The 27,190-nt window shown below is 57.2% G+C and overlaps 2 protein-coding genes across 8 annotated transcripts in view; one reads left to right on the forward strand and one right to left on the reverse strand.

Moving 5' to 3' along the window:
• Positions 1-23,972, reverse strand: TMEM63B (transmembrane protein 63B). Of its 5 annotated transcripts, none has more exons than XM_087857068.1 (25): positions 23,821-23,972; positions 23,420-23,709; positions 17,047-17,229; positions 16,683-16,762; positions 16,397-16,438; positions 15,337-15,427; positions 13,866-13,903; positions 12,808-12,950; positions 12,651-12,702; positions 12,096-12,204; positions 11,440-11,510; positions 8,448-8,528; positions 7,839-7,962; positions 7,093-7,226; positions 6,840-6,977; positions 6,568-6,721; positions 5,480-5,586; positions 5,147-5,233; positions 4,874-4,939; positions 3,503-3,665; positions 2,840-2,945; positions 1,688-1,855; positions 1,307-1,422; positions 1,045-1,125; positions 1-775 (listed from the first exon to the last, which is right to left on the reverse strand). In XM_087857068.1, exons 3-25 carry the CDS (start codon positions 17,203-17,205, stop codon positions 584-586), a joined length of 2,502 nt encoding a protein of 833 aa, XP_087713194.1. In that variant the 5' UTR covers positions 17,206-17,229; positions 23,420-23,709; positions 23,821-23,972; the 3' UTR covers positions 1-583. The 5 variants fall into 5 exon arrangements, with proteins under 5 accessions (XP_087713194.1, XP_045657345.1, XP_045657331.1 ...); XM_045801389.2 differs by lacking the exons at positions 23,420-23,709; positions 23,821-23,972 and adding exons at positions 17,725-17,793; positions 22,827-22,919; XM_045801375.2 differs by lacking the exons at positions 23,420-23,709; positions 23,821-23,972 and adding exons at positions 17,725-17,797; positions 22,827-22,919.
• The window catches only part of MRPL14 (mitochondrial ribosomal protein L14), a 13,577-nt gene continuing 9,425 nt past the window's right edge, over positions 23,039-27,190 (forward strand). For 2 of the 3 annotated variants that reach the window (XM_045801361.2, XM_045801365.2), the window contains exon 1: positions 23,039-23,170. The gene's annotated coding sequence lies outside the window, so the exon portion shown is untranslated. The remainder of the gene's footprint in view (positions 23,171-27,190) is intronic. The other variant, XM_045801371.2, reaches the window with a different exon arrangement.

Here is a 27,190-nt window from a genome sequence, read left to right on the forward strand (position 1 = left end):
TTTAAAGGAAAAAAAAAAAACAGTGCAAAAACCCATTTTCCAGTGTCAGCCATGCCCACCCCCCACCCCTAGGTCACCTCCCTGGCTGGGGGCCTGACTCTTCCTCCCACTCTGCAGCCCCTCCCCCTCATGCAACCCACAGGGGCTGGAGGCTCCACTTCCCTGGAGTGCCAGATCCCAGGGGGCCTTAGGGGGAAGAAAGAACTGGGGGGGGGGGCAGCCCCTGATCTGCCTGTGGCCTCCCCCAGGTCTCCAGCCATGGCACCAGGTACCCCTCTCGGCTCTCAATAACCCTTTCCTGACCACACTACTAGTGTGGGGGGCACTGACCTGGGGGAACCCTGTCCGCACCCCTCTTTGCCCCGGGTCCGGCTCGGGGCTCTCCTCACTGAGGTTGGGGGTTTCCTCCCTCCCTCCTTGGTGGGGGAGAGTGGTGAGATAGCCAGGTTTAAATACCTTAATGAAAGCAGGGGATGGGGGAGGAAGGGGCTTTAGATCTAATAAATTATTAGCGTTTCTTTTAGTGTCCGTGGGGGGCGGGTGGGGTGGGGCAGGGCGTGGCCTCCAGGGCCCCTCCCTCCCCTTACTGGTGAATCTCATTCTCTATGAGGCTGTCCTCGTAAGACTGGAAGTCTGTGTCCGTGAGGCCATCAGGCGGCATCAGCAGCTCCTCATCTTGGGACGAGGACAACGGGGGCTCATCCCCCGAGCTCCCAGGACCCCCATCCCCGTCCCCGTCCACCTCGGAGTCCTGCAGCACCTGAGCGATGTATTTCTGAAGGGGGAAAGGAATAGAGGGTGAGGGGGGGCAGCTGCTCCTCATGGCGAGGGGCTGATGGGGGGATCTCAGGGTCTCCAGGGTGTGGGACAGTGAGCCTCCCCCCAGGGAGAGGTGGGCACTCCCCTCAGTGAAGCCAGATCTCTCCCTGCCCCTGGGGGCGGGAACGGGCCTCACTTTCAGGAGGACTAATGGGACCCCTGGCTTTGGACGGAGCATCAGTCAGAGGCTCCTCTCTATCCCTGGCCATGAATCAGGGCACTCACCGCAGATTTGGGGACAGCAGCAGCAGTGGGGGGCCGTCCATTGCTTCTGGGGTCCACGGCATCTGTCTCCGTGTGCTCAATCTTGAGGGACCCAGAATGAGTTGGGGAGTGGGAAGATGTCCTTGCCCTCAGCCGCCATCAAGACCCCACACCTTCTTGACACCCTTGCTGCCCCTGCCATCAGCTCCCACCCATCCCCCTGCTCCCCTGCACCCCGTTGAGCTTCTGCCCTCAGCCATCCCCTGCCCCCCTCGCCCCACACCTTGTAGTTGTGGGCACTGAGGTATTTGAAGTGTCCGAAGCAGACGTGGCAGAGACAGATGACGATGGTGATGACCAGGACCACGAATGTGAACATGGACGTGGGGGCTAGGAACCCTGGTGGCGGGGGGCAAAGGATGGGGCTGCTGCCTCTCCTCTGGGTGCCCCCTCCCGGGGGCCCACCACCCCACTTTGGCTACCTTCTGAAGGCAGCCCTGCATTCCTCCATGCTGTGGCCTGACCTGGCTTCTCCCAGACGCCTTGCCCGTGGCCCTTGGCCTCCACGGACCGTCCCGCGCCTCGCTCTGCCTCAACCCTGCAGGGAGGCCCTCCCCCGCCCACCCTTGCCACTCCCTGAGGTGCGCGGGGGGCCGGCCCTCACCCGTGCGCATGGTGGAGAAGAACAGCAGCCAGAAGAGGCAGAGGATGGGAGCGGCCACCACCTGGTTCACAGCCCCCGAGTGGATCTTCTTGTCCAGCTTGGCCGGCAGGTAGGCGTAGTAGAGGTTGTACCTGTCTACCAGGTGTTTCAGCAGCATGTACATGAGCCCTGGGGAGAGCCACGTGGGCCTGACCTCGGGCCGGTGACACCGGACCTCGGTGCGTCCGGCACGGCTGGTCCTAGGCCTTCCAAGATGGCCGACGGCCTGGGCTCCCTGCTCCTGCCCCAGCCCCAGGCCCATCGCAGAATCGCACAACGTCGGCTTCCTCAGCTTTCCCCGCCTCGTTCCGTGGCCCCTCACTGAAAATCCCACTATCAGAAATCCGTTCCTCCGGGTCGGTGAGCTGCTTCCTGAAACCCTTGGTGTTTTTTCCCACCCTGTCCCTACACCGATGAGTATAAATTTGGCGGTAAGTTCTGTTCTCCTGGGGGCTGAGGGAATGGGGGCTTTTAAAAGGACAGGGAGGTTAGTTTGGGAGTTTGGAGCCTTCAGGAACTGGGGAGGGTGGTTAAGGGGTTAGGATGTTAGGAGGGGGAAAGCGGAGGTAACTAGTAGGGTGACCGTTGCAGAGAAACTTTGCTAAATTTCAGAAGGAAGAGGGATTGTCCAGGGGGCACGGCTCAGCCACGGCGGGGTAGCTCTGTCAGTGGCAAGAGCCTAACCCCACCCTGGAATCCAAAGGTCTTTCCTGAGCTTGTGGCCTGTTTCCAAGTGTCCCGGCGGACCCTGTGCAGGAGTGTGCGTGTGCGTGTGTGCGCGCACGTGCGCGCACCCCGCTGTGGACATGTGAGGTGTGTCCGAGTGCATCAGCCGAGCGAAGGCACTTGGTGTGGATGAGTGGGGCCATGTCGGGGTGACTTTGCCCAGGGGCCCGGCACACCAGCTGGGGCCAGCCTGAGCTGAGATGGTTTTCCCCCTCCTCCCCCCCAGGCCAGGCCCCAGACTGAGGCAGGGACCGGGCGGGAGGCCCGAGGGGCCGGTCTCCCAGCCGGGGCCCTGTCCACTCAGGGCGGCCTGCCTTACTACAGTGAGGAGGGTGAGGTCCTGGGTCCCCCCGAGCAGGGCCCAGGTCCCGGCGCGGCGGTGCCTACCGAAGGGCACGATGATGGGGCAGGTGATACTGTAGGTCATGACCACCGTGAAGACGCACATCATCCAGGCGTAGGCTGCGCCAAACTGGAACTCGTAGGCCTGATGCTGGGGGGGAGATGGGCAGGAGGGCGGCTCAGGGAGGGGAGGGGCAGGCTGGAAGGGCGCGGGGCAGGGGGGACGGAGCAGGGGCCAGGGACCAAGCCATGGGGAAAAGGAACCAAAATCCAGGGTGGGGCAGGGCAAAGCAGATGGAAAGAGGGGCTGTGGCTGAGATGGAGGTCAGGGTGGGTATAGGGACGGGCCGTGGGCTGGGGGGCCGGGGGCTTTGAGAGATCAGGGGCTGGCAGGTGGGGAGGCCTGGGGGGAGGGATGCCCAGAGCCCTCGTGTGGGGTTAGGGCACAGAGACCCTAGATCTAGGGACCCGGACCTCCCCCAACTCCCATCAGAACACTAGACTGTCAGGACTGGCACAGTTGATCGATCGCCGCACATACGGGAAAACTGAGGCTCCAGATAGGAAGGGGATAGCCCAGGGCCACGGAACTAGGTCCCCCAAGTTCCAGCACCCCTGTGCCCCCACACCCTAGCAAGGCTGCCGCTGTTTCCGGTTGGGCCCACCAGGGGGCGCTGCGCAGGCCGCGGCGGCCCCAGGCGGCCGTACCCGCTTCACGTTGCGCCTCTCGGCCGCAGAGCGCGCCAGGCAGAGCCGGATCATGTACATGAGCAGGCCCGGGATGCGCAGCAGGTCCATGGCGTTGCCGATAAAGGCGGAGGCAATGACGTAGTTCACGAAGAAAGCGCCGTTGTCAGGCAGGAACACGCACCTGCGGGCACCCAGTGCTGCAGCGCTGCACCCCTGGGCGACCCAGTGGCCGCCTGCCCACCGCCCGCAGACCAGCACGCCACACCGCCGCCCCGACGCGCCTGCCTTCGTGCGCACAACCCCGCTCAGCGCGCAAGCACCCGGGCCCCCGGGCCCCCAGAGTGGGAACCCCAGGGGAGGATGGCAGAGTGTCGCAGACACCTCCAACACCCTCCGTGTGCGTGGATGCGACCTGACAGTGTGAGCCTAGAGGCGCCCCTATAAAGACTCATGGAGAGGGCTCCAAACCCCTAAGGCCACCAGATGTTCAGGGCATGACTGCCTGAGATCCCCACAGACCAACCTCGTGAGGCCCTAAAAGACCCCTAAGAGTGTGAGCCCTAGGAATACCCAGTTAGTACCCCCTTAGACCTTAAATTAAGCCACAGTGTACCCCCAGAGTGTGAGAACGCAAGCTCCACAGACCCTTCCTCCAAGATCTTCAGGGTGGGGAGCCCAAGAACCTTTGTCAATGCCCGTGACACGCCAAGTGTGAGCCCAAGATCTTTACAGATGGCTTAGAGCAAGATCCCTAGTCCTTGTGCCCATATATATGGCCATGGTACATGGCCCGCCATCCCCCCAACCCCAAACAGCCTCATAGGGCTTCCCAGAAAAGGTACCCCATAAGGAACCCCACAGTCACACCTCTGGATAAGAGCCTGAAACTGCAGAGGTGTTCCCATGACTTGTGCCCCATAAATGCCCCAAGTGTGGGTCCCCAGAGTTCTCCATAAATACTCCAGAGTTGTGAGCCCGAGACTTCCACAGATACTTAAAAGTGTGGGCTCCACGGACCTTCAGGGGTACCCCCAAGTCACTCCCAAAGCATGACCAAGATCCTACTACAGACGCTTCTCCAAACCGGAGGGCAACTTGACTCCTAGAGTTAGTCCCAGAATACAAGCTCTACAGACTGTCACAGAAATCCCCCAGTGTGGGTCCCAAAGCCCCAAATACACCTTGAAGGTGACCTCTACACAGGTTCCCAGAGAATGAGCCCCAACGCACACCCCAGGGACATCTCCCATGTCTACAGCCGAGCACTGTGGTATGATCTTTAGAATGACCCTCCTGCGCCATGTAAGCCCCCCCCCCCCCGGGCCGTGTGTCTCAGGCATAGCCACCCCCGCCCTCTGGTCTCTTTCCCTGGGGGCCCAGGTCACTCACTCAAACCGAATAGCTGCCTCAGCCAAGAATTTCTTGTCAAAGAGCCAGCGGAAGAAGAGGTCCAGGCTGGAGAGGAGGAGTGGAGAGGTGTGGTGTGGGGCTGGAATGGCCCAGAACACCAGGGGAGGCAGAGTCTAGGCCATGAGCCTCTGGGGAGGCCCCCCAGACATGCGTCCCCCAGCTCTGTAAGGGAAGTGGGAGCCTAAGCTGCTCCCCTTGCCCCCCCTGCCCCCCACCCCCATCCCAGCTCCCACACCATCCTCTGCAACCCACCTGCTCAGTCCCAGTGAGGGCAGGAGCAGCACCATGAAGATGAGGAAGGTGTAGCACTTGTGCATGGTGGTCCTGTTCTCCCCGGAGCTGGGCCAGGGGGCACAGGGGCAGAGGTCAGATGAGCCAGCCCCCAGGCCTGCTCCCCTAGCCAGTACACTATCCCAGGAAGCTCCTCTGGGATGGGGGCCTCCCAGCATGAGGAGGCTGGCCAGCCTCCGTTCCCTGGCAGCGCTGGGACTGCCCGGGGCAGGGAGGCCGAAGGGGAAAGGGCTGCCCGGCAGGGACGGCCATACGCCTAGGAGGGCCAGAGCGTGGGGCGTGTGAGGGTCTCACCGTGTCCAGTGCGCTTCGAAGAAGGCTGAGTAGTAGACGATGGTGGGGAGCAGGGCCGAAAAGCACCACAGCAGGAGGGTGGGGAAGAACTGAGTGATGATGGGGTTCTGCAGTGGGGCACAGGGGACGTGTCAGGTGGGGCCGTCCAGTGGGCCCCAGTCTAGCTTGCTTTGCTTACCTGCCCCCTCCCCCCGTGGAGCCCCAGGCCCCATGGCTCTCGGGGCCCCGTGGCAGAAGTCCAGAACATGTGCAGGGCCAGGGGCGAGGGTGGGGGCCGGGCTCATGAGCGCCACTGCAGGGTGAGTCACGCTCATGGTTAGCATTCCTGAGGACCTCCTGAGGGCCGGGCATTGATCATGGGCTTTACGTGTAGGGAGCCTCCCAACAATGCTATTAGCCCATTTTACAGATGAGCGAACTAAGGCAAAAAGAGATTCAGCAGGTTACCCAGCTAGTCGAGTGGCGGGGTGGGGATGTGAACCCAGGCCGACTGGGTCTAGTGTTATTTTGCTCTTATCACTCGGGAATTTTCAAACTGTCTGACTTCGGACTTTGAGGCTCTGAGGAGGTGTGCTGTGTGTGTGGCAGGCGGGGCGAGGGAAGAGCTGGTGGAAGTGACCCTGACTCTATGGCCATCTGAGCAGCCTTGCTTTGCCACACTGGGGTTCACGTAAGAGTCCTTTAGATAAAGGCATCCGAATCTAAGTTTGGAAGCCAAGGCTGTAGTCCGAACCTCTGTTCTTCTGTCGGGGAGGTAGGGGCATGAGGAGAAGGGGGCTTGTCCGAGGTCCCACGGTCAGTTAAAACCGGCCCTGGGCTCACCGTCTTCCCTGGTGTCTCTCTAGGTGTGTGCAAACCCAAGGGTGATGTCACTAGGGGGAAGGTGGCAGGGAGCCCAAGGGACGTTCCCAGAAGGCTCTGCAACCCCCAGTCGTGGGGGAGCTGTTGGTGGGGCTGGGCTGGGAGCAGAACCGTAGCTAGATCGGGCCGGAGGGCATTCTGGTTTCCCCCTGAAGAGGGATTCGAGGCCTCGTATCTGTGTCTCGCGACCCAGCATGGACGGGGTGGGGGGGGGGCCTGGGCCTCACATTGAGGTACTCCACGGGCTTGGTGACGTTGAACTTGTCCATAGTGGTGATGATGATGGCCGGGGTGGTGAGGAAGAAGAGGAGAATGAAGAGGACGACATTGATGACCAGGCAGCGAAGCCACCAGATGAAGCCTCGGATGGAGAGGTGCTCCCTGGGAAGGCAGGCGAGAGGGTCGTTCTGGGGACACCTTGGACCTCCCTCTCCTCCCCTGTCCCTGCCGGAGCCAGCAGGCCCCACGAAACCTGCCGCGGCCGCCCCGCTGTGCTCACCAGTAGATGTTCTGGGGGTCAGGGGCGTAAGACACGGTCCAGTTGGAGATGTGCAGGGACTCGCTGCAAGACGAGGCCCGTGGCTCCCCGCGGCAGGTGCAGCCCTGGCACTTACACACATTGAAGTCCTTCAGGATGCTGGGGGATGGGCACTGGTTATTGCCAACGGCTGGCCGTGAGCGTGGGGACCCAGGAACCGCCACCAGTCCCCGGGGGACAAGGACGGGGATGGGCAGGCAGGGCAGGGGCTCACATGGCGGTGATGGTCTCGTTGTGGAAGGTGACAAAGGCCATGCCAAGAGGCTTCTCGTTCACCTTCTCCTTCTCCCGCTTGTAGTCCTCCTTCAGCTTCTGCTCCAGCTTCGTGTAGTACTCGATGGCCTCCACCTGCCGAGGGCGAGTGAGCGAGGTGGGGGGTTCTGGTCAGAGAGCCGGGCTGCTCCCCAGCACAGCTGGCAGCACCGACCCAGGGCTCCCTACAGACTGAGTGCCGCGGTAGGCTTTCTAAGGGTTAACTCATGTAATCCTCAGGACAATCCCGAGGTAGGTACCATTAGCCTCATCTTAGAGAGGAAATGGAGACACAGAGCAGTCAAGAAACTCGCTAAAAGCCACAGAGCTAGTAAATACAGCACAATGCTGTTCTCTTGGCTGACCTCTTCTGACCTGGGGTTTGCAAACTTGGTCACTGTAGGGATGGGGACGAACCCAAGAGTGGAGCTGGGGCTTCGATGACTGTAGGAACAGGAGGGGACCTGAAGGTGGGGCTGCACCCGGCTCCCGGTCCCAGCCGCCCCCACCCCCATCCCTGCATGGCCTGGCCTGCTCTGGGAGTCTGTCTACCTTTGGCTGGTTACGTGCAAGGCCCATTTGTGTGCGTGCTCCTGGGGTCATGGGACCTGGGCCTAAAATGTGTCCATCTCTACCAATCTTCCCAGGATCTGTCCAGCTCCCCCCCATACCCAGCAGGAGCTCTGGGGGCCTGGCGTCACCTCGTACCTGCTCACAGCCTCGTACCACGCAGCAGCAGAGGTGGCCGCAAGGCTTGGGGTTGATCATGGTGGGGACGTTCTCCTTGCTCTGGAGGTTTGTGAAGTACAGCTTCCCCCGCTCGGCCTTCTTCCTGTGAGACCCAGGTGCCCGGTCACCCGCCGGCCCAGCTGGGGCCAGGAATGGCTGGGAGGGTGGGTAGGGAGCTCAGCTCAGGGGTTATTTAAGTCCACTCCCTAAGGACAGGGGCGAGCTTACTCTCGGATCTGCTTAGAATGCATGCTTCAGATATGGCCCCATTCAAGGGTCTTCCTGCCCATCCCTGGAGGGCCAGGAATTCTTCCTATGGTTTGGCCTAAGTTTCTTATATTGCAGCTGAAGAAGGGTATGTCCTCAGATACGGTGGGGATGGTGGACCCCTTTCCTCTCCCAACGAGCTCTGACCTCCAGGCCTTGCTCTTTCCAGAGCTGGACTGACAGGCACTCCAGGGGTTGAATTAAAAGCAAATGCCCTGGGAAACACCTGGAAGGGGAGCCAGGCTCCCGTGTGGCAGCCAAGATGCCCTCCACAATAGGCAGGGGCCCCTGCGGTGTCATACCTGGCCCCCCCACCGTTACCTCTCTGCGTCGAGGAACATAAGGCGAGCCACGTTGTAACATGGGCGAGCTTCAAGAACCGTGCAGTTGGGATAGGCCTCCCTGAAACACAGTCCGCCATCACCTTCTGTGGGGACCCCGCCCACCTGCCCCCACCTTGCAGCCATGACCCCATCACCTTTAAGACACACCCCCCCCAGTTCAAGCGCCCTGTCTGGTCTACAAAAATGGGAGTTCCATAAGAATAAATCTTTGCAAGTCCTCCCGTGTTCATGTGTGGAGCTGGAGGAAGCACGAAGGCTCGGGGGCCCTGGGCACGCTGACGAGCCCGGGTGTGAGAGTACATCTGCGTGGCGTGGGGGAGGCCACGGCTGCCCCCTGATTCGTGTCCAGAGCTTTGAACCTTCAGTGGAGAGAAACTGTTTCTACTCCTGGGCTGTTCTCTTAACCCTGTTTCCAGAATACCTGGTTATAGTTCAACACTTCGCCTTGACCATGAACTGACCCCAGCCAACCCACAGCCCAGTCTACAGAACAATTCCCGCCCCAAGACTGACCGGAGATGGATCCTGAACCCTAACCTGAAACTGACCGTTTACTCGGATCCAAACTCACCCATAACCAGACCCACGACTGACTTTCTAACCCTGACCCGGGATTGACCCTAACCTTGCCTTGAAACTGAGCAGAGAGAGACCTTCTGTGACTCTCAGTCCTGGTACCTGGGGGGACTCGAGGGGCGCAGCAGTTCCTTCTTACTTCTCATCACACACTGCCCCTGCTCCCTAATCTAGACTGAGCTCCATCTTTTAAAAAAACGTTTTAATGAAGAACCACCAGGTGTTAAAGGTGCACAGGATCTGGTTCTAAAGTAACAAGACGGACGCTGCAAATCCACGAGAATTTGGAGACTTAAATCTGGGATGGGGTCCTTGAAACGCGCTGCAGACCTTTCCCCGACACCGTGTTGCTGCAACTATTTTAGGGCCCTTCCTTGGAAGGGCCTTCAGGCCTGTGGCAGGCTGAGCCCTCATTCTCACCCGACTAATCTCTCACCCCTAATCCCCACCAGGCAGGCTCTCTGATTTTACACACGGGAAGTTCCCTGGTTCTGCTGGGGTAGCCCCTCCTCCAGACAGACCCCGGACCTGGCTCACAAACCCTACTCCTCACCGCACATCAGGCCTGGGCCGACAGCGTCGACACAGTAGGTGCTCGATCAACACGTGCTGAACGAACGGATCAACGGGACGGTTGTTCCCTGATGCTCGCTCCCTAGATCCCCCAAACCCCAGTTGGGATCACAGTCTCCCCCACTCTTGCTTACAGGCTGACCACTAATTTCACAGCCCGCTTCCTAAACAAAACCACAAGCTGACCCCGGAAACAGACAACCTGAACCATGAGCTCCCCACGGACACACATCAGGTCTGGTATGAAGCACACAGTAGGTGTAGGACAAATGTGTGCTGAGTGGATGCTTGGTTCGCGGGGTTCACTTCCTCGCTGCAGGCAGGGCCCTGTCCGAGTCCCCCCGCTGGAAACAGCACCCCTTCCTGACTCCTTCATTCTGTTCCGTTCCCTGCTTTGGTTTTCTTCTTGGCACCTACCCTGCTCTACGTGGTGTCTATTACTGGTTCATTTGTTTATTATCTGCCTCGCCCACCAGAACGGGAGCAGATGAGGGCAGAGGCTCCTTTTTTTGTTGTTGTTTACTGCCGAAACCCCAGCTCCTATTCCAACGCAGGCACGCAGCAGGCACTCACGAATATTTGTTATTAAAGGCTTACCAGTCCAAGCTGACGGCTGATTCCAACAGGACGGTAATATTAAGATGTCACCTAATTCTGAGCACACACTGCCCTTAATCCTGACCCAGACTGCGCCCTAATGCCGATCACAGCTTGGACTCTAGATAGGATCCCCAGTCGCTCTCCTAGTGACCGAGGATGATCTAATTTTGACCTGTAACTTCTGTGAGGGCAGGGCCGGTTTCTAACTTGTTCATGCTTGGGTGTAGAAGGTGACAAGAAACGTCTGTTGAGTGACTGAGTACCCACCCGCTACTGCTGGTCGCAAACCACTCATCTGCCCGCAACAAGGGGTCTGCAGCCTGACCCTGACCAGACGCTGCCTCCCGATCCTGTTCCGATCCGGAACAACGACTGACTTCTGATCCAGGCCAACGGAAGGTGAGTCTAGACCTCACGAAGTCCGGATCCTGACCACCAAGGCCCCCGATCAGGGCCACTGGCCAACTGCTAATTCTGGCCACAGACCGACCTCAGACCACACTCTGACGGGACCCTGCGCCCACTCCTAACGCTCACCTCCACCACGGGACCCCCCGAGAGCTCACTGATCTTTCACTCATCTCTCCCAAGGCCCACCGCGGTCACTTGGGCCTAATATCATCCGAGAAAGTCTGCTGAGTGTACAGATGAACGTATGACAGGATCCCTAATCCTGCACACACACCGTCCCGGCCACCGGGCACCCCTGGAGGTGTGTGTTCCCCTCCCCGCGAGACAGAACTCCAGGGCTGAAATGCGCTCAGCAAACACGCGAGCCCGCGGTCCCTCAGGAACCACTGAAAGCCAGGGAGCCCCTCCCTGCCAGTCTGCACACAAACCCCGGAATGTCACATAAACGTTTGAAGCCACACACCTCAAAGGGCCCACGGACCCTGAGTCAACAACCCATGACCCAGTTCAAGCCGGGAGGGGAGGTGGGGTGGGGTGGGGGGGAGGGGACAGGACCACACTTCTCTCACTTTTCAAGTATTTCTTGTATTTTCCCTGTTCTTGCGGGGGGCCTCTCACCCAGCCCAAGTGCTGGAATGCCCTGGACTCACGTCATTCTCCGGTGGTCTCACCTCCACCCCCTCGTCAGCGGGGTGGGCATGAGAAGTCTCACTTCCACCCCCTCAGAGGGAGGGGTGAGAAGTCTGAGGGGCTGAATGGCAGAGAAGGGCCCACAGGACCTGGGGTTGGGGGTAGGAGTGGCCACTCACTCAAAATGCTTCTTGATCTTTTCTGATTCTGCGTATTTGGAGATTCCATTGATGAAGAGAGTCCGCTTCACCTGGGGAGAGAGAAGCGGGTCTGCCTTCCAGAGAACGAGGCTCGAGAATGCCAGGAGGGTGTGGGGAACAGGGAGCTGAATGGGTGGGAGGAGGCCTTAGGGATGGGCCAGGGAAAGCGGGAAGAGTGCATCTGACCAAAATCAGGCAGCGAGCTTAATGCAAGAGCCATCTGGCTCCTTGCTCCCAAGGGAGTCACTGAGGGGGAGGAAAGGGGGGACAACTCTCTGACCCTCAGGCCGTAAGGACACAGTGGCTGGCCGGGGGCGTTTGGTGCTGGGCTGGTGGTGGATGCAGACAGGACACGTCACTACCACAGCATCACCACGGCTGTTCCCTGAGGGCCAGGCACAGCGGGGGTGCTTCCCCGCCGACCTCAGGAAGGTTCTGTTGCCCCATGTTACAGATGAGGAAGTGGAGGCTGGGGGAGGTAACTTAGCGTGCAGGATAGGGGCTCTGGAGCTGCTGGGCCAGGATCGGAACCCAGGGGCCCCACCCTGGCGCGGACACCCCTTAGGGCTGAGGCGAGGCCCGGAGGGAAGGGAGGAGGCTGGGGGCGGGGGAGGCCAGGGCTCTGCGCCGCTCACCAGGTCGTCCTCCTTGTAGCGCATCTTGGAGGTGTGTCTCCGCATGCTGTAGACGGTCAGCAGCAGGTACAGGAAGGCGAAGGACGTGTGCAGCCACAGCAAGTTGTTCCTGGGCGGGGCAGAGGGGCCGCGGGACAGGAGCGCACTCAGACACCCCCAGCCTCCCGCTGTGACTTCAGCCCCTGGGACCGGGCCCCTCTCCGGCCACGGGTCTTCTGGCACTGACCCCTCACAGGGCAGGCCCCACACTCCACACCGTCCAGGCCCCAAGAGGATTCCACTGCAGCTGAAACGTCCCCAAGAGGTCCTCTCTTCCTGCCTCCCCCCGCCCCCCAATTGCTGGCTACCACCATTCCCTGACCTGCGGTCACACAGCTGCTTCTTGATCTGGTCGTCCCCAGGGATCCACCTCCTCTGTCTCCAGCCCAAGTCCTCAGGGCCCCAGAGCCTCCTCTGCAGCCTCGGCCACCTCTCCCCAGTGCTCCCCTACAGCCCTCCCTGTTACGGCTAGACTCTGGCACACACCGACCTCACTGACCGGCTTCCCCACCTTACCCTGATTTCAGGTTGGCAATGGTGGTTCTCCCGAAGCTGTAGGCATTGTTCTCTGGGGGAGACAGGAAGAGGGTGAAGACGACGCAGGGGTCAGGGCACGTGTCTTGCTGCCCCCTCTTCTCCCCTCCCGGCCCCACCCATCCTGGCCCTCACTGACCCAGCAGGTCCCCTGAGAAGTTGACAGGCAGCACGATGCCCACAGAGAGGACGCCCACAACGACCAGTAGCCCGATGATGTGCCGCTGGAAGGACAGGTAGTGCACAGCATCGCCCCCACATTTGTCCCGGATCTCATCGTCCCTGCAGGCGTGGGGCAGCAGAGGGGACAGGTGGGGACTGGGGCAGCTGAGGGGCCACGGCTTGCCCGCCTCGCCCGCCCCCGCCCCAGGTCCACCCTAGCCCCTGCCGGTCTGGCAGCACTATGGGGGCGGAGTGGGGTCTTTGGGCCCCCTATTTTCTGGAAAGGGAGGGATGACAAAGGGAAAGGGAAAGGGAGGGAAAGGAGAAGAGGACAGAGAGAGGTGGGAACAGAGGCGCTGCAGAGAGAGGAAAAAAGGGTGAGAAAGGTCGAGCAGAAGGGATATGGAAAGGGAAGGTGAGGAGGAGAGAAGCAGGTTGATGGAAGAGGTAGAAGTGGGAGGGAGGACCCAGGTTGGGGACGCAGTGGTGCCTAATGGCTGCTGGAGAAGCACGTAAGTGGTGCGCCTGGGGAGGGGCCCTGGGGGCCGGGGCGTGGGCAGTGGTGGTGCTGACCTGTCCGGGCCTCCTGCCTCTCTCAGCGCTCACTGCCTGCCTGCTGCACTCTGGCTCGATCTCCTGACTTCTGCTTGCTGGATACTGGCTCCTGCCTGTTGCTGGCTGGCTGCTCCCAGCCTGCCTGCTGCCCCCACCCGCTGGCTGCACGGAGGCTCTGAGGTGGGGGGGCTCCAGCCTCTGCCTTTGTGGGCTGGCAGGGGCTCGGAGAGCTGCGGGCAGAGCGGGCCCACTAGGCAGGGGGGCACACGGGAGACTGTGGGGTAAGGTGAGGCCAGCGCAGGAGACAACAGAGGCCGGGACCCCAGGGCCTGGCCTCCTGGAGTAGAGAGGAGGGTGCGGGGCTGGCTGGGAGCGCTAAGGCCCTCAAAGCGGCTGGCCTCTGGATTCTGTAGGGAAGTGACAGGTTCGGAAGTTTCTCTGTTTCTCTCTTTCCTTAGAGTCTGAAGACTGTTCACTTACTTTATCCTGAAGATGGCTGTCAGCCAGGAACAGAAACCCTGGGGGGACAGAGGGCTATCAGCTGGAGTCCCCACCCCACCAACCCGAACCTCCCTTCCCCCGTGAATCCCACCCACCCCATTCTCATGATCAACTCCAGGCTGTGGCCCACCTTGGCACAACTTCCAGAACCCCCCAAAGACAGTAGTGCATCCCAGAGGGGGAGAGGGAAGGTGCCAGTCCTCAAAGGAGAGGAGGACTAAGGGGAAACTGGGCTATCTGCGGGTACTCGCGCCCAGAGCTGCAGATCCCAGCAAAGAGCCAACGGGGCAGCGCAACCAGAGGAAGGCCTGAAGCTGTGTGGGTCAGGGTGGGGATGGGTGGGATTCAGCGTTCTAGGAAGGGCAGTAGGGACCTCCAGACCTATAGCTAACAAGAGTTTGCAACATGGCTGCCAACAGCAGAGGGGCAGGCCAAGCTGCCCGAGTTCCCGCCACCTTTCTTCCAGCGCACCCCAGAGGGACCTGACCCTGGGTCCCTGTGAGCTGCATTCTTCGACCCTCAAGCCCCCAGGCCTGCCTTCAGACAGAGACCCACCCCACTGACAGCAGGGTGGGGACCTCTGGGGGAGGGCTTCGCAGAGAGAACCCTCCCCCACCTTCCTTCTAGTAGAAGGGCCAGGCTTAACCCAGGACTGGGGAGAGAGGTGCCTCCCAGCTAAGATGAAGGACTGCTACCAGTTACCACATCACCTGAGTCTGGGGACCATCTGGACACCTCTGGGTGGGCAGGGGTGATACCTTTGCTTTGCCACTTACCAGTATGAGTCCGACTCAGGAAGCTGACTGGCTCCTTCTACCATGGCTGCTATAAGAGTTGCTGTCCCCCGGGACCCCAGCCCAAGCTGGACTGACCAGGGCCATCCCAGGCCTAAAGATCAGAGTTCTGTCCAGGACCCCCACCCTGGCAGAACGACAGGGGCCAGGTGGGTAACACCGGAGTGCCAGGCCTGACGTGAATGGGAGTCTGGGGACTGCTGTGAATCTCCAGGTACATGCCTTGTCTAGCGGGCCCTCTGCCACTCAGCTCCAATCCACAACTGGCCCCAGCCAGCCGAGGGCCACCAGCCTGCAATCTCTGAGCAACACAACAAATTCTGTGTTTTGCTCGATGGGCCAGAAAGGCCTGTTTTTACTTCTAAAGCCCTGTCTAAGGAAGAAGGGGGCCGTGGGATTCATCGGTGGAGACAGGCACAGCGTTTGGGATTCGTGCGGTTAGGCTGGTGCTGGCTCGGAGGTTAGCATGGAATACAGAGCCAGGAGTTCCAAGTCTGGGTGGTTTGCCTGCGGCTCTGAGACAAGCGTTGCCCTTGCTGAGGAGAAAGTCACATTCCATAGGTCCTTGCCCTGCACCACTGGAGGCTAAGGCTGCTGAGCCCCCTGCCCTGGAGGAGGAGCACGTGTGGCTAACGGGTCTGGGGGAGGGCACTCACATTGTCTCTTTGGTCAAAGTCGACGGAGCTGGAGACAGACGTGAGACGCTCATACCGGTCATGACTGTCCCCGTGCATAGCTGAGGCCACACTGGGGGTGGAGAGGTGAGAGATCAGAGAGCCCGGTGAGTCTGAGCTCCTGGGGAGCAGGGTTGAAGTGGGGGGGCTCCCACTCCAGCGCTCCAGAGGCTAGACGAGGCACAGAAAGCGCAGAGGCTGAAGCTGGGATGAATGACTGTCTTCTTCCTGCCTCCCTTAAATCCACCTCTTTCCTTCGGGAGGCCTGGGGGGCACCCGTGCAGGGGCACTGAGTGAAGGGAGGAGGGTGTCTTCATCATTACCCCCTGGAGGCCAGAGTAAGAACGTGAGCAGGCCCTGCAGTTCTGGAGCAGACCAGCAGGGGACGGGATGGGGCGAGAGAGCCAATATCATGCACAGGGCAATGGGGAGCTGAAGGAAAGGACGGACTAGGAGAGCCCCAGAAGGGCTGGGGGTATCGGGGGGCTGGGGGATGTCCCCCAGGTGGGCCCCTCCCCTCCCCTTTCCCTGACCCCAGCAGCTCCCGCAACTCCAACGCCAGTCCTATAGACAGAGACAATGATGTGACCCCCAAAGGCCAGATTTGGGGCTCCATGGGAAGCCCCCCTCCCAGGCCTCCAGAAGGGGTGAGCAGGGAACCCTGAAATATGAAGAACTAGTTGTTAGGGGATGGCAAGCCACTGGTGACACCCAATCTTGTCTCTGTGACCAACAGGTGAGTATATTCTTAAGTTTCCGGAAGGATGGCCACTCTAGCCCAGCCACCAACAGAGCAGGGCACATGGGGAGGGGCTTCTCCCAGGCTGAAAGCCAGAGGGGGGGGATGGGGGAGTGAGGCAGAGACAAGCTGGGGAGCCCCCTGCTCTGCAAAGCACACCGCCTGCGTTAATCCGAAACATGAGCCTACAGAGGAGAAAACTGCAAAGAGAAACCAGTAACTTGGCAGGAAGAGAAGAGAAGCATGAGAGAAGAAAAGAGAAAGCTGGTTTAGTGGGGATGAGGGGGCAGGTGCCCCACATACTATTCCTGTTCCACTCGCTCCCTCTCCTGCTGCCGCCGACGCCTGGGGACAGAGAACAGACAGGGTTAACAGGGGTGGGGGGGAGGGGGAGGTCCTGGGGGACTGGCAAAGGACAGAGGCCCATGCCCACATGTCCCCCATGTCCGCTCTGGGACTGGTCCCTCTTCATCCCCCCAACAAAGGGGGATGAGAGAGGGCTGGCTCTTTCTTATCCCCAAGGAGTGAGTGTGTGTGTGTGTGTGCGTGTGCGTGTGTATACACGTAAGGGAGAGTCCCAAAGCCTTACCTGTCTGCATCTGTCACCAAGGCCAGCCGCCCATAGTCCCAAGCCACCTTCCGGAGGATGGAGAACAAGAACAGCAGTGCCTGAGGGCAGAGGGAACGGTTGGCAGGTAGACAGACTGTCCACCTACTGGACTAGCCAAGGGGGCAGGGGCAGAGGGGCCGGGATCTTGTCTTAGAAAGGGATAACGTGGCTTGGGTGAACAGTCAGAGGCTAGGCCCAGGCTGGGTGATGCAGACCCCTGCTGCGGTTAAGCCGGGGGACTCAGAGCCAGGTGGAGGAGTGGCTAGGATGGCAGGTGTTAGCTAGCTACGGATAGGGTGTGGATGACAAGTGTGTGTGTGGGGGGTGGTGTGTGGGCACTCACAAGGAAGCACATGAAGTCAAGAGCCAGCACGGTGGGGACACCCCCAAAGGGCAGGCCCTGCAGGACGGTGCTGCGGATTCGGGCACTGTAGCAGTAGTCCTTGGGGTTGCTGTTGTTGAGGGCCGTGGTGCCCAAAGTGGCCAGAAGGAAGGGCAGCATGGCTGCTATTGCCGCATGGTCCTCCTGGGCAGAGAGCACAGTGGTCAGCTGGGCTTGTCTCCAATCCCCTCCTGGCTCCGGGCCTGAGCATGGGGAGAGGGAGTGACGGCAGATCCTCCGGCAGCCTGGGTGGGTGGAAGCGCTGGCTTCCAGAGATAAGGGCCCGGGGAGGCGAGGGTTGAGTCACATGGATTTACCTTCACTGGCTGTAAGGCTGCGACCCCACCCTGGGTCTGGGGAACTTGGCCCAGATCTGGACTGGGGAGACTGGTTTTTCTAAGCTGGAAGTTGTGAGTCTCTAATGTCTGCCTCCCACCACATACGCACACATGCGCACACACACACATGCTTGCTTTCTCTTTCTCTCCCTCTCTCTCTCTGTCTTTGTCTCTGGAAACTGAGTCTGAGGGAAGATGGGGAGGTCTTAGGCCTGAGGACTCAAGGCTAACAGGTGGGGGCTGGAGGCCAGGGGAGGATGGGACAGGAGCCAGCCGGCTCATCCCGATCTTCTCTTCCTACCTCTTAGAAAAATGGCATGGTTTCATCTGCTTGGAGTTTTCAACTCTGTTAAGCACTTTCTCAATACAACTGGCTTAAAAAAGAAAAAAAAAAAAAAAAAAAAAAGATGTTCAGCTTCAGAGCTGGCCCTGGCCCTCTGTGCTTAGAGTAGGGACCTGAGGATGGGGTCAGAGTGGGAAGTCAGTTAAAAAGTAGGACTTCTGGGTTTGTGTTATCTGCCTGGTCCCAGTCACTCCTGGTTACTCTCATTCCGTTCCCCCTGCTTTGGAAGCAGCTACACCCCCCTTCCCTCCAGCTTCCTCACCTCTCCAGTGATCTCAGCACATGGGTCACCTGAGTGGTGTGAGGACTACAACTCCCAGAGTGCCCTGCTCCTGCCTCCGGAGTAGGGCAGGCTGGGAATGCCGTGCCCTCCAGCGAGATTTTCCATTGGCAAAGGAAGAGAGAGAGTGGGCGGGGGACTCTTAGCCTGCCCAAAGCCCCCGCTGGAGGGTACTACCCTCCAGCCCTGATCCCCGCCGATCCCCACTCCTGCTGTGGGGCTGTCCAGCCTTCTGTGGTCTGGGTGGATGGGGCGGAGGAGGAGGAGGGAAGGGGCAGCCAGCCCGGATACCTGGGTTCTGGGAGTGCCTGGGGACGAAGCCTAGCAGGGCTCTGGGGAGGCTTCTAGGGTGGAGGAGAAGTGCGGCCGAGGCACTGCTGCCCCACCCGCGTCCTACTGGGGGGCCCCTGGGGGCCCCTTCTGCTGACAACACTGAAACTCTGCCTTGGGGGGGGGGTCCCCAGGGAAGAGAGGAAACCAGACAAAGAGAGAGAACAACAAACCTAGAATCGGTGACAATAACTCTGGGAGCAAGCATCCTCCAGCCCCCTGGGGGGACTCAGAGGGCTTCTCCTGCCCACTGATCCCTCATTTTCCCCAGCCTCTTCCTAACACTTCAATTACAGGGCAAGAGGCACCAGCTCTCAGATGGAGGGGGAAGTTGTGGTTGTTTATATGTTTCACTTGGTCCCAGGGAGTCTCTGAAAAGCTAAGGTAGTAACTGCCTGGTGTGTTATGCCTCCCTCTTTCCTTCCAGCCCAAGTTGCCTTAAAAAAACCCCAAACCAAAAAACCGAAAACCCCATTAATTTAGTAATTTCAAAAGGCGCCATTTATCAAGTTCCCACTGTTTCAAGAATAATACATACACGATTTCATTTAAATCCTTGACAATCCTGAGTTGGATATTATTGCCGTTTTAAAATAAGGACACAGGGGCTCCAAGAGGTTCAGTAACTTTCCCTAAGTCACACTGCTAATAAAACGATGGGGTTCAAACCTAGGTCAACCTCTTTCTAAAGCTAGAACACAGTTCAGGGCACCATGCTTTTCTGATGTGCCTAGAACAGGACTCTGCACAACATGGAAGCTTTGTACATGCTCATTAAATGTTCTTGGGCTAGAAGCACCAGAGCACTGTGGGCATGCGTATGTTCAGGTGGTAGACGTGTGCTGATGTGTCTGTGTGTGTGTGGGAGGGTGGTAGGTGACTGGTCTCTAAGTTGAGGTGTGGGTGTGGGTGTGTCTGGGGAGCCTGGGTATGTAAACATAAGGTGCATAGAACCCTAGGGCACCAGGGTTAAAGGGTTAAAGGCAGGGAGAGGCAGCTTGGGTCTTGGGGCCCTCTGCAGTAGCGTCTCCCCCCTTAACTCCCAACTCCAGTGCACTCCAGCAGTCAAGACAGCTTGTCTCTCACCCTAAAACCAAGGGTCCACCAGGCCAGAACATAAGGGGTACAAACCCCTGGAGCAACCCCCTCCCCCAGGCCTCTCCAAACCGAAGGAAGGTGGAACATTCTGGGAGCTTTTACATTAACAGGACCCCATAGGGTGGGTGAAGTTGCAGGTAGATGCTTAGTAACTGAAATTAGCATGTCCATCTGCTGCCTCCCTCTTGACAGTCACAAAGCACTCTCCCCTCCACAAATGCATTGATCTTACGTGCCCCCCACCCCCACCAAACCCGAGGAAGGCGGGGCACACTTGCTGGATCAGACCACTGTCCCCACTTTACAGGGGAGGAGAAGCAACTCAACAAGAGGTCACAGGGCAGGGAAAGGGTGGAGCCAGGACTGGTGGCTCTTCAGGCTGAACTTCACCTAGGGCAGCTGCTCAAAGCTTTCAGTGAGAGCAGCTGGTTGGAGGGAAGAGACTGAGGCAGAGTATTTTGGGGGGAGGTGTTGGGGGGGCAGTTCATCCACTCAGCCAGCTGTATCCTGGAATTTCTCTAGTCTGACACTGAGGCTTTAGCTGGCGGCATGCACAAGGTGGTGGATTTTATTTCCAGCTATCTAAAGGTTGTTATTTCACCATTAAGAAGTGTGTGTGTGGTGGGGGAGTTATAAGTTAAAAGTTTTTTTTTCTTCCAGAGTTACTTGGGAAGATTTCATTTAGGGCCTGGGCTCATAGGAAGGCGGTGGGGTCTGAAGGGAGAAGATGATGGAGGCCTGCTCTGCAACTATGTAACCTGGGCCTCAGTCTTCCAAACTGTAGCAAAGAGGTATTAACATCCTGGCCTCACCCCTCCCAACTTCACAGGGACCAGCAAAAAAGTATCCACGAGTGAGGATAAAAGCAGTAGGAAAAGAATGCAATTATCAAATATTTATTTTACTCTGAATTTGTGCCAGGCACCATTCTAAGCACTTTACACATGTTAACTCATTGACTGGCCCTCAGGACCCTGAGAAGACACTGAGGTCCAGAGAGGGTACAGAACTTGCCCAACGTCACACAGCCAGTCTGTCACAGATCCAGATACAGACCGACACAGACCCAGGTAGGCTGGCTCAAGTGTATGCTCTTGACCGCTGCATTTTGCTGCCCTGGCCGACAGCGGAGCCACTTCCATTGGGGGCCTGGGCGTTGGGGGCTGGGGGCTGCCTGCTACAGCTCTGGAGAAATGCCACATCCTATTTCTGTTTGCCCTCCTTCTTGCCTGTAGTGAGACCCTCCACTCAGACCCTGGGTTTGTGATTTCAGGTGAGAGAGGTGTGGAGGACAGGTGACAGAGCCTGGGGATTAACAGCTCAGGCTCTAGGATGAGACAGATCTGGCTACTGATCTGGGCAAGTTTACTTCACCACCCTGGGCCTCAGTTTCTTCATCTGAAAATGGGAATTATACTTCAGTTGTGTGGTTGTTTTGAGAACTAAACAAGAGGACTTATGTAAACATCTTAATACAATTCAAGGCACATGATGGATTCTAAAAAAAATTAGCCACTGTTATTAATAAAGTGTGGCATAAAAGGGTTGGTTTGGTGGCGGAAACTGGTAAAAATAAAAACAAAGGAAAACAAACTTTAATGAAAAAGCCCCTCAGTCAGGATGGGCTTCTTGTTTAGACCCAAGGTCTTATATGGCATTTGGGACTCTGCCACTAAGTGGCAGGGAGCGTTCCCAAACTCTTCAAACATACCCAATCCATTTGTAGCAGGCTGGAAAGGTGGGGGTACGGGAGGGTGATGCTATGCCGGGATGGGTCAGAAGTTCAGAGAAGAGAACCTGTTATTTATCAACAACCAGGCAGGGTGCCAGGGTCTTTACCCGTGTTATCTAGTTGATCCCCATGATAAATCATGTAAGGAGGTGGTAGTAAACACACTTTCAAATTAAAACTAAGGTTCAGACAGGTTAAGTAACTTGTCAAGGTCACACAGCTAAAGAATGGTAGAGCTGGAATTTGAACTGAGGTCTCTAAGACACTGTTATAATTGGAGAGAACTTGTAGGATGTCCAAAAGGGGGTCAGCCACCCTAGCTACCTTTAGCTACCCACCACCAGCCTTCTGCCTTGCCACATCCCCACCCACCCACCTACCCGTAGGCCAAGACTGAGTTGGGTGAGCCAACAGCAGGCCCCAACATGTGCCACCCAGAGCAAGCCAGGGCCTGGACCCTCTGGTGCCCTGGAGGACAGTCATGCTGCCAGCACACCAGGGCTGGAAGCCTGAGAGACACTCCCACTCCTCTCCTCACATGCCCTGGGAGGCAAGACTGAGGGTCCAGCAAGAGGGGTTGGGCACAGCTTCATTCTTCCTGGGCAGACCCAGGGAAAGGCTAGGCTAGATAGTGGTGTTGGGTAGAGAAGCTGGGACTCTCCTGCCCCCCAGAGAAGTGGAGTGCTGAGCAGCCAGACCTCCCCCCAGGGGACCCAGGCAGGTGGCAGCACAGAGCCCCAAGGGCAGTCGGCCCCTCTGACCTCTCCTCTCCACTTCCCAAGCGACCTTCTCTTCTGAAGAACAAGGCACCAAATCTTTGGGACTGTCCTCCTTAGACGGTCAAGAAGGCCAGGAGGGACAAAGCGCGCCCCCTCCCCCCAACAGGGCCTTTGCCCCACTCCTGGTTCCGTGTCTGAATCCTCTCCCCACCGCACCCTACAACGCAGGCCCGGGCGGCTCATGAATGAACTGCACTGTGTGGGGCGCAAGGAGAGGACACGCTCCCGGGGCCAGTCGCCTCCCCAGCCCGCGACCAGTCCCCAGACGGGCCGGGGGCAGCGGCCGGCCTCATGCCAGCACCCGCGAACCCTGTCCTTGTCCGAGCCCGAACCCCTGCCTCGGGTCGGCTTCTGGGGTACTCAGCCCCGGAAACAGGAGAAAAGATAAAAGAGACCGAGGGCACTGGACTTGGCGACCCTGGAATCTAAAACTCGGGGGCGGGGGCGGCAGGCTCCCCACAGCGGCGGCGGGCTGATGGGGGCGCAGCTGGAACCCTGGAGAGGCGCGCGGGGGATGCGCACCTGGACCGGGCAGGTGGGAGAAGTGTGGCGCTAGGGGACCGGGGGCGGGGGTCCCACCCCTCGGTATCTCCCCAGGGGTGGGGACAGACGGCGGTGCACATCTGGACCCTCGGCAAGATTCGGAGGACTCGCATTTAGCTCAGGATGGTGCGGGATTGGGGGCAGCGCGTGGCACCACTGGGTCCCGCGGGCCCGGGCACCTCTGGGTCCCGCAGGAGGTTGAAGGGAGGGGACACGCAGCTGAGCCCGGGGTTTTCTTTGGGTGGTGGTAGGATCCTCAAAGAAAAGAGAAGGGGCTGGGGAAGGGTCGCGTACTCACCCCCAGGCGCAGACTCGGCTCCGGCTCGGAGCCCCGGGTTGGGGCGGGGCGGGGCTGGGGGAGGGGGAGGGGGAGTCACTGGGCGGCTCGAGCTCCGGGCTCCTGCGGCGGCCGCGGCAGTGTCTGGGGGAGGGGGAACGGGAGGAGGGAGGGGGATGAGGAGGGGGCGGGGCCTCGCAGATCCCACCCCCCACGCCAGGACACGCAAGGCGCGCGCGCACGCTCAGATAGCCGCTCGCCTGGCTGGGTCGGGCGCGCAGGCGCAGTGGAGAGGCCGCGTGGGGGGAGAAGGCGGCGCTGAGCCAGAGAGGCCCGCGGCGGGATATTCCCGGGCGGCGAGAGCGGTATGGCAGGATGGCTGGGGGGAAAGGGCGTCAGGCTCCTAACTTTTTCTCCGCTTTCTTCCTTCCCTGCATTAGGGGAGGCGCACTCCCCGGGGTGGGTAGGGGAGAGGCTGGAGTGGGAGGTTAGTGGGCCCCTTGAGGGCAGAGGGGCTGCCCCGTCCCCGACCCTCCCCTCCCCTCCCAGTCCCCAAGGGCGGCGGGGGCCCCGTTCATCTCTGCATCCCGCGACCCCCGCCTGCGCTCACGTGCCTTTCCAGGGATGTGAGGCCGGCCTGGGGAGGGGTGGGCTGCGGTCAAGCCTTTGCGAGGTGGCTTCAGCCGGTCACCCTGCCGCGGCTCCTGGGGTTTGTCTACTTCTCTCGTCTTCCCTTCCTTTTCTCCGCCTGGGTCTTCAGATGACTTTGTGACTCGTTTGCCAGGCGCTTCTGTGGTGTGGAGAGTGAGTCCACGGCTTTTACTGTCATGCCAATGCGTGGCTCCCACCGGCTCCAGGGGGTTCCCAGGTTTCTCATTTCATCAGAGGCTGCATCAGCCAGGGACTAAGACAGGAAAGATGAAGAGAGGGAAAGAGAGGGACAGGCATGTGTGTGCATACATTCTCCTGTATAGCACCCACACAAATAGATCACAAAGGCACGCAGAGTACCAACCTGTTGATTGAATTTTGGGTTCCTGGAAGGCTCTCTTCATTCAGGTTTGAAGGGAGTTAGCCTGGGGACAAAAAGGAAGTATTGCTTTCCATAGTGGGCAATAAATGAGCTTTGTCATCCTAAGAGATTGAATGGACTGAATTTATAAACAGGGTAACAAAAGGGCATATGGATGCAGTACCCTTGGGTGACTTGGGAAAAGCTGGGAGATTGGAAGCTACTTAAACCCTGGCTGCTGGGCAGAGGAAGGGCCCTGCCTACCAGGTTGTGTCTGGTTCTTGTGATTGGTCATTGTCTCTGCTGTCGGCTGACTTTTTAAAAGGTTCATTAGTAGAAGGCGGAGAAAGGTTCATTGTGGAATGCAGCTGTGAGGTTTGATTTATTGCAGTTCAGACTGAACTATTCAAGCTGAGTCCCATTGGTTAGCTGGTATCCAGGTTAGTGGATCATGGCCATCATTAAAAAAAAAAAAAAAAAAGATACCAGAGTGCATTGTACTTAGTAAACCAAATATTGTTTCTTGATGCTTACTTCAGGAATACATATGTATATGAATGTGTTAGGTGTTATACTATGTGTGTTTTTGTGTGTCACAGAAAACTTCGAGATGCATTGGTCTTCCGTGTCCTGTTTGCCTTCCTCAATCTGAGCGTTCAGTCATTTAAAATTGTATACAAGGACTCAGCACACTGGGAACATACAGTAAAGAATGGAGTGTGTCTCTTCTTTTTTAGGGGAGGTACTGCCCAAGAAGAAAGACAGTTTACTCTTCACTCGTGGAAATACATGGAATTGAAGAACAAGCACTTTGTTGGAGTAGGAAGTGGGTGGCTTACTTAGAAAGGTTAGAAAGGAGGATGGGGTGAAATTGTCTTTGGTAGACTCCCTGGTGGGAAGAGTCGATGTAGATTTGGATTCTGAGAGTTGTTTTGGGTAGGAGCAAGCAGTTGAGATGAACAGCGTTCCGCCCCGTTTTTTTGCTTTTATTTTTCTTAGATGGAATTGTCCATTCAACCCGTAGAGCTTCTTGGATGTATATATCTTATGGAACTTTTCCCATATTGTGTTGATTTTGTGGTTGTAAAGCTGGTGTGATCCATTGCCAAAAGCATTTATAATGGAAGTGGATCTCTGAGGATCACTACATGGTATTTCTTATGTATTACTATTTTTTAATCTGAACATGTGGGGGATTCCTGGTCTATTTCTGCCTGTGCCTGATTAAGATTACCACATATTAACAGACAGAAAGAAGAGGGAACTTTTCAAAAAGCCTGAAATGATAATTGAATCAAACGCACTGTGAAATCCATGAAGAAACAGTGGCCAAAATATTTTATTATGGCTCCTGAATATCAGGGGTAAAATCTTTGGGATGGAGTCCATTTTTCAGGTGGCACTCTGTTGGGCACTGAACGTGATTATTTAGACTCGCCTCAACATTTAGAATCTTAGACGATGTAAGAGTTCTTTTAAGCCTATCTTGTCCCATTTTTGTGTTGGGGGACCCACATAACATGGATTTTCCTATTGTTTTTGTTACTTGGATAGTTCTTATGGCTCCGGGGGGACTTGGGGCCTCCAAAGGTCTCTTTTTGATGGTCTCAAAAATCAAGTTACAAGTTAGCTTTTATTTTAGAGGCTGCTGGTTTTGGGTTGTAGCTCACCCTGGTGCGATCGTACATGTGTGTTAGCAATGACAGCAGGTTTGTACGAAAGGACTGATTCAGAGTCCAGCAGTGTTGCTCTGGGTCAGACAGTATACGTTCTTGTTTGAAAAGGCAGCAGGTGGCTTATGTATTAGTGAAGCACAACTCAGTGGGAAAGTCCTCCTGTCAAAAGCTTTCTAAAAATCATTTGTGTCTTTAGAAAAGGGAAGAAGCACTTCTCCATGTCTACTTTAACCTGTGAAAAACACTTTTAGGAGTGAGGGATCTTTATTTATTTTTTATTTTTTTCTTTTTTATTATTATTTAATTAATGATTTTTTATTATATTATGTTAGTCACCATACAGTACATCCCCGGTTTCCGATGTAAAGCTCGATGATTCGTTAGTTGTGTATAACACCCAGTGCACCATGCAATACGTGCCCTCCTTACTACCCATCACTGGTCTATCCCATTCCTCCGCCCCCCTCCCCTCTGAGGCCCTCAGTTTGTTTCTCATAGTCCATAGTCTCTCATGTTTCATTCCCCCTTCTGATTACCCCCTCTTTCTTTATCCCTTTCTTCCCCTACCGATCTTCCTAGTTCTTATGTTCCATAGATGAGAGAAGAGGGATCTTTATTTTTATTTATTTATTTTTAAAAAAAATTTTAAAGATTTTATTTATTTATGTGACAGAGAGACAGCCAGCGAGAGGGAACACAGCAGGGGGAGTGGGAGAGGAAGAAGCAGGCTCCCAGCGGAGGAGCAGGATCACGCCCTGAGCCAAAGGCAGACACTTTAACAACTGCGCTACCCAGGCACCCCTATTTATTTATTTTTAAAGATTTTATTTATTTATTTGAGAGAGAGTGAGTGAGAGAGCACAAGCAGGGGGGAGGGGCAGAGGGGGAGGGAGAAGCAGGCTCCCCGCTGAGTAGGGAGCTGGATTCGGATGCATGGGGGTTAGAGGGGAGCTGGATCCTGGGACTCCAGGATCATGACCTGAGTCAAAAACAGATGCTTAACTGACTGAGCCACCCAGGTGCCTCAAGATTGAGGGATCTTTAAAGACACACCCATGGTGCTGCCCTGAGAATCAGTGAGTCAGGCTTTTCTCCCCGGTCAACATCTGGGAAACTGCTTATGCTGCAGACCTGGTACCTACTGGTTAGTTCAGAGAGGGATTCCCCACTGGAAGACAGCCCCTTTCATGAGGGAAGCCAAAGCATTTTCATTTGCATGCCTCTTTGCTCTTCCCTTGGACCCCTGCTTCACAGAGAGTTACTGAGGTCCCAGAGAATGTCAGCAGCATCCTGTCTTTGAGTCCAGGGGCTCCCTTAGGATTTTCGTTCTCTATTGCCTGAATGCCCAACTGACAGCTCCATAAACCTGGCTCCTTGCCAGTGGCCCAGTAGAGGTGCTAATGGGAAGGAAATGTGTACGTGATTAAGTGGAAGTTAACTTTGCCTTGTACAGTTTTTCTGAGTTTGACCATATCAAGATTGTTACAGACTTATTTCTGGGACTGTAGCTGTTTGCACACCTGTGAGGTAGGGATGGAGGGGGAGCAAAGCTAGGATAGATAAAATCCACACGTTGAAAAGCCAATTTGAATAATTGAGAATTGACGTGTATATTAAGGAACCACTATTTTAAATACTTTTGTAACCAAGTGGAGCATAAGGTAAATAAACAAGCATGGGACAAGAACCCTGGAAAC

Source organism: Ursus americanus, chromosome 29, assembly GCF_024610735.1.
Source record: "Ursus americanus isolate L20-20 chromosome 29, mUrsAme1.1.p, whole genome shotgun sequence".
NCBI lineage: Eukaryota > Metazoa > Chordata > Mammalia > Carnivora > Ursidae > Ursus > Ursus americanus.